Source organism: Cherax quadricarinatus, chromosome 61 (genome assembly GCF_038502225.1).
Source record: "Cherax quadricarinatus isolate ZL_2023a chromosome 61, ASM3850222v1, whole genome shotgun sequence".
NCBI classification, from domain to species: Eukaryota; Metazoa; Arthropoda; class Malacostraca; order Decapoda; family Parastacidae; genus Cherax; species Cherax quadricarinatus.
Genome location: NC_091352.1, coordinates 11,598,633 through 11,612,412, shown reverse-complemented (window position 1 = coordinate 11,612,412; position 13,780 = coordinate 11,598,633). Strand labels below are relative to the sequence as shown.

Here is a 13,780-nt window from a genome sequence, read left to right as displayed (position 1 = left end):
AGGGCTGCAGGTATATCTCCAGAACACCTGTCCTAGAATACCTGTCCTGAACACCTGTCCTAGAAATGAATTTTCACTAAGAAATTGTCATCGCTAAACCATTATTACTAAAGTCTGATTATGTTTTATAAGGCAGTTATTTGTGAGGTAAAACCTGTACGTTTTATATATATATATATATATATATATATATATATATATATATATATATATATATATATATATATGTCGTGCCGAATTGGTAAAACTTGTGATTTTGGCTTAAATAGCAACACTCTTCTTGCCGAATAAGGCAAGCGAAAATTTGTGTCTGCAATAATTTCGCAAAAGTCATTCTGAACCTAACGAAAAAATATATATTTCATTTTATTTGTTTATTATTAAATTGTAAACTTATCTAAAATATATTTAGTTGGATTAGGTTAAATTAAATTCTGCTTGTTATAATAAGGTTAGGTAAGTTTTCTAAGGATCTTTTGGTACAAAATTATTAATTTTTACATTAACATAAATAAAAAATATATATCTTTAAACGTACAAGAGGAAATTTTAGAAATGACTTAATGTTACACGAGTTCTTGCTAATTGACCAGGTTTACCTATTCAGCACGACGTATATACATTCAAACTGCATTTGTTTTCTATATTTCCGTCAAAGAACTGTTAGGTTTCAAAATATATATGATTATGTTCATTTGCTGAACGACTGTATCCGTACAAAGGTGCTTAACCCGCGCGGGTGTTTTAGCACCGCGGTCGAAAGTTTCGATGATTTTGATTGAACTTTACGATATGAACACATGATACCCTCACCACGAGTCAGTGTGTCACCCTTACACTAAGACGCAGCAGCAACAAGGAAGGTCGTCATGGCCACCTTTACTGGACTCCTCCTCCAGGTACGCTGCTGCCTTCTTCCGCTTCCTGCGCATGTCGTCACTATCGTTGTCGCCGAATCTGAAACGGTAGCGGTCGCTATCTTGGCTGCTGCTGCGGCTGCTGCTGTCTCCCCTGGATTTTCTGCTTCTCTTCGGACTCCAGTCGCTGCTGTCTTTCTTCTTGTGATAGGAGATCTCGAAGCCTCCGTCTCCTCCTCCCAGGCTCCTTTTACTGCTCCCGCTGCTGTTACTCTTGCTTCTCCTGATGCCGGCGAAGACCCCTCGTTCACTGCTGGGGCTGTTTAGGTGGTCTTGGTCATTGTAGGTGAATCCAAATCCTCCATCTTTTTCTCTACCACCATCCTCCTCCTCTTCATCCTTGTCCCACGATCCACCCTCCTGGAAGCAACTGTTGTAGTCGTCACGGCGGCTGTCGGAACTCCTGGAGCCGTCACCGTCGTCACCGTAACCATAGTTACGTCTGTTGCTGCTGCTGCTGCTACTGCTGCTGCGCTTGTCACTGCTGCAGCCTCGACCGTAGTTCCGCTCGTCCTCACTGTCGCTCATCTGAGAATAAGAACACAAAGATAAACACCGCAGTTATCACCTGAGTATCTTGTTATCTCCCTGGGGGAAGAGATTTGTCATCTCACAGGGGTCTCACTACGCCTGGGGGACGGGAGACGATTATCTTCGATTCCAGGAAAGTGGAGGGTCACCCCAATTCTTCACAACAAGAACTCTTCTCACTAGGTTCATGTGTGTTATACATATTTAGAATGTTAACATTAATGTGAAAGTTAACAAAAGACTACAGTGGCTGGAACAATTTACGAGGCACTCTTACATTAACAGTGAAAAATCAACGACGTCTCGCTGCGTCCTGGACCATCAACGGGACAAATACGGACCAAACTCCCGTCCGAAAATCATTTTCATTTTGTGGATTAGTTATAGAATTTAGAAAATTAGTTTTATTAAACACACAACATAAAAAAAATTGCAAAAAATCGAGATATTTCTTTTCAAGTTAAATGTAATTTTGGTCAAAAATTTCCAATTAAAAATAGCAGATTCGAAAAAAAAAGTTTGTGGGTAGAATGAAGACATCTGGGAGACAGAATATTTACTTGAACTAAATGCCATCATTTCCTCCGGAAAATCGACAAAAAAATAGCTACTTGGAGCCCAATTTCAAGCTAATTCCGGTCTTGAAAGAAAAAAAATCATCTCTGAGTGGCATGTCTTCCTTTCAATTGATACCAAAACAAAATCAGCCAATAAAACTCTAAAAACAGTCAGTGGCGTAAGCTAACCAATAGCTTAAGTTAATCAGTAGCTACAGTTAGTAGCTACAGTTAGTAGGCTACGGTTAATAGCTTCATTTAGTAGCTATAGGTACTAGCTACAGTTAATAGCTTCATTTAGTAGTTATAGTTAGTAGCTACAGTTAATAGCTTCAATTAGTAACTTCAGTTATTCAATAGCCTAACAGACAACAGCTTCAGTCAGTTCGTGATGTATCACCATTTAAAGCACGTGCTAGTCACAAGCCAGCACACTTGGAAAATTTACGAGACACTGATGAAAAATATCGCGCTGTCACACTCCCGAAATAGAGAAACGCAAAGGGAATATCCAGAAATATTCTGGCGGTATATATATCATAATTGAAGCAGCGGAGACAGGAATTAGAGAATAAATATAGAGACAGAGGCGATACTGTAGACTTGCAAGGAATATATCTGAAATTATTATTATTATTAATTATTATTATTATTATTGGAGAGGTGCAAACACGGGGCTCGACTGGCAGCGTACTCATCTCATACACTTCCATTTAATTCAATGAACTATGATCCAAGAAGAGTGTGTAATTATTACGAGACCATCACGTCTGGTATGAGTGACTCTCACACACCACTGCGTCCCTCTCAAATTTGTTTACATTCGTAAGAAGAGGAGGAGGAGGAGGAGGAGGAGGAGGAGGAAGGAGATAAGCGTTTAACAAACTCTAATAATAATAATAATGTTAAAAGTTATTTTTAATTTAGTTCAGTGGTATAAAATGAAATCTTTCTCAGAGTCACTAAGATTCAGAGAGACACTCAGTGATAGAGACACAGTGATAGCGACACTCACAGAGGCATTGGCTGTGGAAAGGTGACACTCCTAAAAGAACAAAAGGCACAATACCTGGAACAATATACTAATAACCCGCACATAACAGAGAGGAGCTTACGACGACGTTTCGGTCCGACTTGGACCATTTCGTCAAACTAACTAGTTCGTACCTCTCTTCCCGCTACAGATAACCATGGTGTCTACTCTGTTCCATGCTTCTCTCGTCCTCTCCAATACTTTGGAGAGACTGGTCGCGCTCTTTCTGTCACACTGAAAGGACACGCAGTGTTAAGTGTTAAGAATGCAGACACCAATAATGCTCTTTCCTGTCATGTTAGAGATCACAGTCATCTGCTAAAACTGTTTATCCTACTTCTAGCTTTCACAGTCGCCGCCTTGTACATAACTTTCGCCCTTATACACAACTTTCCTTGTATGAATCTTAGTTCTGTCTTTGTCTCTGTAGACGCCTTCCTTTCTCACTACATTGTCACATGCTCCAAACTTCAGAACACCCGTGATTTAACCTGATCCTTTCTTCTTTCCCATTTTTTCCTTCTTTCTTTCTGTTTTCCCTTTCTTCAGCCTACTGTGTACTATTTGGTATTACCCGTTGCGGACTCTTAGCTTTCCTGAAGTGCTCCTCTTTCCTGTCCTTAGACTGATCCCACTTCTACTTAGTCTTCTCTCCCCCATACCTCTAGTATTTCTACTACCTGTACTTTTGCCTCCTTTCACTCCTCCTTTCCATTTTCTCTCTTTTGCCAGTAAACTACTCTCCCTACTCCCTACTTCCATTATTTCTTCTATTACTCACACTACCTACTACTTCCTCTTCTTTCTCTCTTGTTCTTGGCTTCCTCTCTCTTCTGTTAGTGTGACTTTTGTAAATGGTCCAAGTCGGGCCGAAACATCGTCGTCGTACGCTCCTCTATCCTTCGTGCGGGTTATGTGTTTACTCCCATAAGCACTCACAGGGAGAGTGACCCTCACAGAGGCACTTGTGATACAGTGGCGCTATCAGAAGCACTTATATTGACAGCAGGACTCATAGTGATACAGTGACACAGAAACACTCAGTTATCAAGACACTCACAGTCATAGTGACACTCACAGTGATCATGACACTCACAGTCATAGTGACACTCACAGTGATCATGACACTCACAGCCATAGTGACACACACAGGAAAAAAAATGACAGTAAGGCAAGTTTATTTTTCCTCAGAAATAAAAAAAACCAGGATCCCCAGTGTTAATTATAGCAACAGTCAAGAATAAACTGGAGACTGTGTTCCATTAGCCTGACTGTCAAAGACGGTGTCAAGAACATTTATTAAAGGTTTACAATCCCTCAAGAGAGGTTTCTTGACGGAAGTGAGGGACTTTTAATTCCACGAATTGGATCTGATCGTCCTTGGACCAAGCCTAATTGCCTCCAATTCACCAAGGCCAATAATAATAATAATAATAATTATTATTAAAGGAAAGGGCTAAATTGGTACGAACCAGGAAATGCAACTCAGGAAAGAAAACAAGGCCAGATATAGCAAGAGACGTTCTCATTGTATGTAATATTTATATCTCGCGGCCACGCACTCCTCTTGGATGAGAGGATCAAGCCGGCAGCTAGAAATAGCCTCTTACGGGGTACTATACAAGTACATTGTCATTATGACACTCGATTAAGAATCTTTCCAAGCCTTTGGGGACCAACATTTGTCGTTCCCAATAATAACAATAATAATAATGATAATCTTTATTTCTACAAGTACAAGTACATGTACAACGTATACCTGACTAGCTGACATCAGTGACGTACTATATATGTTATACATTGTGTATGATGTATAGGTAGCAGTGGGACGTATACATTGTATACGAGGATGTTAAAGTCTTTTTTCTTTATGTGCGGAAACTTAGAGGATTTTTTTATCACATTACAAATGGTATTCAATACCGTTAAGTTGACAAGTGTGATACACATGCAACACTCAAGCGTGTGTATCTTGGTGATGAATTAGACACATGTGCAACATCTGGGTATCTTTATTGTAGACGTTTCGCCATCCAGTGTCTTCAAAACTACGGTGCTCTTCAATAATTCTAGTACTGAGGGACTGATCACCCCGTCATTTGTATATAGTTCTGTCTTTCCATTGTGTCCTTGAATTTGTATTAATAAAGTCACTGGATGGCGGAACGTCTACAAGATACCCAGATGATACACATGTGTCTAATTTTTCGGTAAAATGAATGGAAGTCTTATCGAGTCTGTCATAATACGCAACTAAAATCCCAAATCACGAAAAATTTCCCCACTTCGTGACGGTACCACCACATCTCGACCGGACCTCAAAGTTATCGATTTGAGTCTAACTTTATGGGCTGTCTAAGTCTCGCAAAGTTATGATGTAAATGGTTTTGAAAACCGATAAGTTGAAAAATGACTTGTACAACATTTGGGGATTAATGGAAATATAAACACACATGCAGTATAATGTGATCCTTTATTGACAACGTTTCGCCCATACAGTGGGCTTTTTCAACTCACAAACAGGTCTACCTGGGGTGGAAGGTACGCGAGTATTTATAGTCAGGTTCAGAATGCTGAGGTCAGGTGGAGAATGCTGCATCTGATGATGTACCTCAGCATTCTGAACCTGACTATAAATACTCGCGTACCTTCCACCCCAGGTAGATCTGTTTGTGACTTGAAAAAGCCCACTGTATGGGCGAAACGTTGTCAACAAAGGATCACATTATACTGCATATGTGTTTATATTTACATTGTGTCGGTATTTTATACCATTTACTTCCATTGGGAATTATTACTGAGGGAACGTTTCGCCAGCCAGTGACTTCATTAGTCAAATACGTACAGAGAAAAACAGTGGAAGCTTACGTATATTTTACACTCGGTTATTAACAAAAAATAACAGATTGATAAGATACGCAGCAACCTTCATTGCATAAATTATCTCAAGTTGTTTCTAACCTAAGTTAGAAAATAACTGCTAGACGGAGTTTCTAGCGGGTCCTCATTTTCCTCTCTGTGAAACAGTTATTTAATCTTAGGATAAACTTACTTAATTCCAATGGCTGTCTGAAACTTACTTAATTCCAATGGCTGTCTGAAACTTACTTAATTCCAATGGCTGTCTGAAACTTACTTAATTCCAATGGTTGTCTGAAACTTACTTAATTCCAATGGCTGTCTGAAACTTACTTAATTTCAATGGCTGTCTGAAACTTACTTAATTCCAATGGCTGTCTGAAACTTCCTTAATTCCAATGGTTGTCTGAAACTTACTTAATTCCAATGGCTGTCTGAAACTTCCTTAATTCCAATGGTTGTCTGAAACTTCCTTAATTCCAATGGTTGTCTGAAACTTACTTAATTCCAATGGCTGTCTGAAACTTACTTAATTCCAATGGCTGTCTGAAACTTACTTAATTCCAATGGTTGTCTGAAACTTACTTAATTCCAATGGCTGTCTGAAACTTACTTAATTCCAATGGCTGTCTGAAACTTCCTTAATTCCAATGGCTGTCTGAAACTTAATTCCAATGGCTGTCTGAAACTTACTTAATTCCAATGGCTGTCTGAAACTTACTTAATTCCAATGGCTGTCTGAAACTTCCTTAATTCCAATGGCTGTCTGAAACTTCCTTAATTCCAATGGTTGTCTGAAACTTACTTAATTCCAATGGCTGTCTGAAACTTACTTAATTCCAATGGCTGTCTGAAACTTACTTAATTCCAATGGCTGTCTGAAACTTACTTAATTCCAATGGCTGTCTGAAACTTACTTAATTCCAATGGTTGTCTGAAACTTACTTAATTTCAATGGCTGTCTGAAACTTAATTCCAATGGCTGTCTGAAACTTACTTAATTCCAATGGCTGTCTGAAACTTAATTCCAATGGCTGTCTGAAACTTAATTCCAATGGCTGTCTGAAACTTAATTCCAATGGCTGTCTGAAACTTACTTAATTCCAATGGCTGTCTGAAACTTACTTAATTCCAATGGCTGTCTGAAACTTACTTAATTCCAATGGCTGTCTGAAACTTACTTAATTCCAATGGCTGTCTGAAACTTACTTTATTTCAATGGCTGTCTGAAACTTACTTAATTCCAATGGCTGTCTGAAACTTACTTAATTCCAATGGCTGTCTGAAACTTACTTAATTCCAATGGCTGTCTGAAACTTACTTAATTCCAATGGCTGTCTGAAACTTAATTCCAATGGCTGTCTGAAACTTACTTAATTCCAATGGCTGTCTGAAACTTACTTAATTCCAATGGTTGTCTGAAACTTACTTAATTCCAATGGCTGTCTGAAACTTAATTCCAATGGCTGTCTGAAACTTACTTAATTCCAATGGCTGTCTGAAACTTACTTAATTCCAATGGTTGTCTGAAACTTAATTCCAATGGCTGTCTGAAACTTACTTAATTCCAATGGCTGTCTGAAACTTACTTAATTCCAATGGTTGTCTGAAACTTACTTAATTCCAATGGCTGTCTGAAACTTAATTCCAATGGCTGTCTGAAACTTACTTAATTCCAATGGCTGTCTGAAACTTACTTAATTCCAATGGTTGTCTGAAACTTACTTAATTCCAATGGCTGTCTGAAACTTCCTTAATTCCAATGGCTGTCTGAAACTTCCTTAATTCCAATGGCTGTCTGAACCTTACTTTATTTCAATGGCTGTCTGAAACTTACTTAATTCCAATGGCTGTCTGAAACTTACTTAATTCCAATGGCTGTCTGAAACTTACTTAATTCCAATGGCTGTCTGAAACTTACTTAATTCCAATGGCTGTCTGAAACTTACTTAATTCCAATGGCTGTCTGAAACTTAATTCCAATGGCTGTCTGAAACTTCCTTAATTCCAATGGCTGTCTGAAACTTACTTTATTTCAATGGCTGTCTGAAACTTAATTCCAATGGCTGTCTGAAACTTACTTAATTCCAATGGCTGTCTGAAACTTACTTAATTCCAATGGCTGTCTGAAACTTACTTAATTCCAATGGCTGTCTGAAACTTACTTTATTTCAATGGCTGTCTGAAACTTACTTTATTTCAATGGCTGTCTGAAACTTACTTAATTCCAATGGCTGTCTGAAACTTACTTTATTTCAATGGCTGTCTGAAAACTGACATTGGAAAGTATTTAAACATAATCAGTGAAAGAACAGTTAATGAATATATAAGAAAAACGATGCATTAAAGTGCTAGGAAGTTGGCAATACATATTTACTTTGGGAACGTATAAAGGGATGTAAATATCAGAGAATTTTAAGTATAACATGTCAGTAATAGACGGACAATAAATATATGCAATGCTTCATTATTATTATAATCAAAAAGAAGCGCTAAGCCACAAGGACTATACAGCGCTGCAGGGCAGGAAGGAAGCGAGGGCATCAGGTGGCAAAAGGGAGATGAATGAGTAATAGGTTACGGATAACAGCGGGGCAGTGGATGGTGAAAGGGTAAAGGGCAGCAAGAGACTGAACTAGAAAGGGCTGAGGGGAGTGCGAAAAGTATCATCAGAGTTTGTGGAGTAAATCAGTCGTTGTCAAGAAGTCAATGAGAGAGTCAGGATTAAAGGAGGGTCCATCAGCAAGAAGGGAAGGTAAAGAGAGAGTAGTAGAACAAAGACGACGTTGGAGGTAAATTCTGCGTGCTCGTTGATAGAGAGGGCAGTCTAACAGAATGTGGCTAATCGATACTGGAACTTGACACTGCTCACATAGAGGAGCAGGGTGCCTCTCCATGAGATACCCATGAGTAAGACGAGTGTGGCCAATGCGAAGGCGGGAGAGAGTGGTCTCCCAACCTCGGCACTGATGACAAGAAGACGGCCAGTAACCTATGCTCGGTTTAATAGAATGAAGTTTGTTACCGAGCAGAGTTGACCAACGTTGTTGCCAACGGGTGCGAAGGTGGGTAGCTATTGTAGCAAAATAGTCAAGAAATGGGACACCTCGATAGGAAATTGGTAGGTCATGTACTGCTGACCGCGCAGCAGTGTCTGCCTGTTCATTGCCCTGTATGTCGACATGACCAGGGACCCAACAAAAAACAATATCTTTATGTTTGGTAGAGATACGGCGTAGCCAAAGTTGGATACGGAGAACTAGGGGATGAGATGTATCAAATTTTCGTATAGCCTGTAGAGCACTAAGGGAGTCTGAGACTACTACAAATGATGACATAGGCATAGATGCGATACGAATAAGTGCTGCAAGAATGGCATACAGTTCAGCAGTAAAAATGCTAGCTGAAGATAGTAAATGTCCTCGTACGACGCTGTCCGGAAACACTGCTGCGAATCCGACGCCGTCTGAAGACTTAGAGCCATCTGTGTACACAGCGGTGGCATGAGAATGGGAGTGGAAGTGATCAAGAAAAAGAGAGCGGGAAGCCACCGTAGGCAGTTGAGCTTTCGAGCAAGGGAGTGAGAAAGAACAGACCCGAACAGCTGGAACTTCCCAGGGGGGTAGGGAAAAGTGAGATGCTACATGAACATATAAAGGTGGTAACTGAAGGGAAGACAAGAGTGAATGTAGGCGAAGAGAAAAGGGACGGAGCAAACAGGGGCGGCGAACGAATAAAGAATGTCTACTAATATCGGTGACGATTCTATAAATGGAAGGATTGTGTAGATCGTGAGAGCGTACATAGTAGCGAAGGCAATGGGCATCACGGCGATCAGACAAGGATGGAACATTTGCTTCTGTGTAGAGGCTCTCAACAGGGGAAGAGCGAAAAGCACCAAGGCACAAACGTAAGCCTTGGTGATGGATAGAGTTAAGGCTAGAGAGAGTAGCAGGAGAGGCCGCGGAATAAATCTGGTCACCATAATCGAGTTTCGATAAAACGAGGGCTGAATGTAGGCGAAGCAGAGTTCGACGATCAGCTCCCCAGGAAAGATGAGCAAGGGTTTTAAGAAGGTTTAGCCGGCTGTGACAAATTGCCTTCAGAGAGGTTATGTGAGGTTTCCAGGATAACCGACGGTCAAAGAGAAGGCCTAGAAACCTGACTGTATCACGTTCGGGGATACGGGAGCCATAGAGGTACAAAGGATGATCGGAGATAACAGAGCGTCTAGTGAAAGTAATTTGGTGAGTTTTGGTACTTGAAAATTTAAACCCATGCGTGGTGGCCCAAGTGGAAACACGGTCGACCGCATGCTGGAGAGAAACTGCAATAAGATGACAGTCAGCGCCTGCACAAGCAATAGCGAAGTCATCAACATAGAGTGATGACCAAACATTGGGTGGAAGAACAGAGGCCAAATCATTTATAGCAATGAGAAAAAGTGTTGTGCTTAGAACACATCCCTGAGGGACACCTTCAGCTTGGACGAAGTCTGGGGAAAGAACATTATTGACTCGAACACGGAAATGTCTGTCAGTTAAAAAGTTCTTAAGGAAGGATGGTAGATTGCCTCGGAGGCCTAAGGAATGGGCCTGGGCCAAAATATTATACCTCCAAGTTGTGTCATATGCCTTCTCAAGGTCAAAAAATATGGCAATAACTGAGTGATTATTCGCAAAGGCATTACGAACATACGTATCCAAGCGAAGTAAGGGGTCTATGGTAGAACGACCCTTACGAAAGCCATATTGACTAGCGGAGAGACTGTTGTGTGTCTCTAAATACCACATTAAACGTCGATTTACGAGACGTTCCATCACTTTGCAAACTGCACTAGTAAGAGCGATGGGGCGATAGTGGGAGGCATCATGTCCAGTAGTACCCGGTTTGCGGAAAGGAAGAACAATGGCAGATTTCCACAGCTGGGGAAGAACTCCTTGTGCCCAAATAAGATTGAAGAGGTGTAAGAGGACTACAAGGGCTGACCGATGTAAATGTTGTAACATACGAATATGAATGTCGTCAGGCCCAGCTGCCGATGATCGGCAAGCTGAGAGCGTTGCCTCCAGTTCTTGAAGTGTAAAAGGCACATTATACTGTTCTTCTCTGAGAGAAGAAAAGTCCAAGGGCACTAACTCTCTGGCAGACTTTGAGGAAAGAAACGAGGGGCATAGATGGAGCCCTCGGGAAATACGGACCAGATGTGTGCCAAGTTCAATGGCAACGTCGAGAGGGTTTGCTACATCAACACCAGCGACCCGTAGAACAGGAGCTGGGTCAGGAGAGTATTTACCACTCAATTTCCTCACTTTTTTCCAGACTGCACTCATAGAAGAAGCAGAGGTGATGGTGGAAACATAGTCTCGCCAACAAGTGCGTTTAGCTTCACGGATGACACGGCGAGCGATCGCACGCTTCTGCTTAAAATCAAGAAGTCTCTCAGCGGTTCTATTGTACCGGTACCTGCCCCATGCAGCACGCTTCAAACGTACTGCACGAGCACAAGCGGGAGACCACCAAGGCACGCACTTCTGAGAATGCCTGCCTGAGGTTTGGGGTATAGAATGAGAAGCTGCGGTATAAACTGACGTCGAGAAGATGTGTAGGAGCTCATCAATGGAGGATGAAGAAGGAACCTCACTAAAAGCAGTGAGGTGTGAGTAAAGATCCCAATTTGCCCGATCAAATTGCCAGCGAGGGCTACGGAAAGGTGGTGAATAGGAAGGAGAAGTAAGAATGATCGGAAAATGATCGCTGTCATGTAAGTCTGGTAGAACAGACCAGGTGAAGTCTAGTGCAGTGGAGGAAGAGCAGACTGATAGATCGATGCAAGAGAGAGTATGAGTACGAGGATCAAAATGGGTGGGAGTACCTGTATTTAAAACATGGAGGGGGTGAGAGGCGAGAAAAGCCTCCAACTGAATGCCACGTGAGTCACAATGAGACCCCCCCCAGAGGAAATGGTGGGCATTAAAATCACCAAGTAACAGAAGTGGTGGTGGTAAGGATGAAATGCAATGCTTCAGTACACTGACTAATTACCTACTAGGTCAAAAATCACTCTCCTAAAACCCAGCTAAAGTTGACCTAACCTTTCTTATACATTTCTTTTCCTCTCATGACCTTTTTTCCTCAGCTCTGTCCTACCTGTGACCACCTCATTCTTGCCTTTTATGACCAACATAAATAATCCACATAAGTGGATAAAATCATCACATATTTTGGAGAATTGTACTATTATTTATCTCCAAAATTACAATAATTTTCGAAGCAGCTATATATATATATATATATATATATATATATATATATATATATATATATATATATATATATATATATATATATATATATATATAATATATATATATATATGTAACATTTTCCCAGAGAAGTGGACACTGGATACAACGAGTGATTACGGAGCGTCGAAAACAATACCCTTAGGTAGCCCTGAGGGAGCAACCTGACTCCCTCTCCCTTACAGGTGACCTCACCCTTAACACTAATTATACAGTAACCCTCTGATCAGCGTCAAGCATGGGTGAGCCAGCAGCCGCTTTTGCTGCTGTGACCCGCCATATGTCCCTTGGTCTCCCCACCTTCTCGTGAGGGTCCAAGTCGGACCGAAACTAGTAATAAGCTCCTCTCCCCTATGTACGGATTATATGTGTATACTTCCCGTGTTCTAAACACCTCACCTCGAGACCCTACAATAGCTCACTAGTCTGAGAATACATTATTCATTCTCTTAATATTTTTTTTCATGACACTATCTTGCACAGACAACAGAGGTATGAATGCCTAACGAAGAAGAGTGGATGAAACGTTATTATTTTATTTTTAAGCAATGCAATTTACGAAAAGAGAGCTATTTTTATTATGCCCCTCAACCCACTGCTTATAAACAACAGCAGAGGACATCCAGCTGAAACGAGAACCCAATTTAATAAATGATAAACATTCAAGGATGAGATGAATTCGATTCTCTGATATAAAAAATAACCCAGTAACTATATGTCGTTCTGATGAGAGAAAAACGTTTCACATTTGAGAGAAATGTCTAACGTTTCAGACGAATATATCCCACGTTTGATACAGGAACATCCCACTTCTGAAATAAGACCAGAGTATATCTAAGACAGACCTTCACTGTTGTTTACACGAGAATATCCCCCGTTGATTGATACAGGATACGGTTTTTCAAAACTACACAGTTATGACTTACTGTAGCGAGATAAAAGAGATTGTATTGTAGGTTGGCCCGTCTTGTCTCGGCGCTGGTCTTCTCTAGATGGTGACCCGGCGAGATATACGAGAGGAAAAACAGGCAAACAATGGGCCTAAGAAGATAACACTCTCAACACTCATTTATTAAGACGTTTTACCCATTCCACAAACAAGGAATTTCCTCTTGTTCTTAAGCTAACACAGGAATAAGAACAGTACAGCATCTCAGAATAGCTTATCATTTAGGCTTATCCCTGATAAAGAAAACCCTTAGCTTCACAGTAAAGATATTTTCCAACACGTAAAGATAGTTTCTCCCTCGTAAAGCGACTGCCATTTCAGGAGGATTAAATCTGGAGCTCGCTTTTATTTTAATATTAATTCTAATCCTCTTAGCATTAAAAGGTTATTTATTAAGGAATTATTTCCAGCCCTGAAAAAATATCCTCGACGTAATAATAATAATAATAATAATAATAATAATAATAATAATAATAATAATAATAATAATAATAAATAATGCTATTACTAATAATAATTCAGATATTATAGAGGATTATAAGAGTGGTTACCTGAGTATACAGACGCTGAGCTCCAGCTCTGGGCCTTTTTTTGCATTAATATTTTATTCATGAAGGAGCGCTATACCA

General features: G+C 40.3%; 1 protein-coding gene across 1 annotated transcript in view; it reads right to left on the bottom strand.

The window, feature by feature from the left end:
- Positions 1-246: 246 nt before the first annotated feature.
- The window catches only part of LOC128699364 (E3 ubiquitin-protein ligase RNF216), a 169,523-nt gene continuing 155,989 nt past the window's right edge, over positions 247-13,780 (bottom strand). The window contains exon 8 of the mRNA XM_053792032.2: positions 247-1,445. Coding sequence (XP_053648007.2) covers positions 1,442-1,445 — 4 coding nt within the window. The 3' untranslated portion in view covers positions 247-1,441. The remainder of the gene's footprint in view (positions 1,446-13,780) is intronic.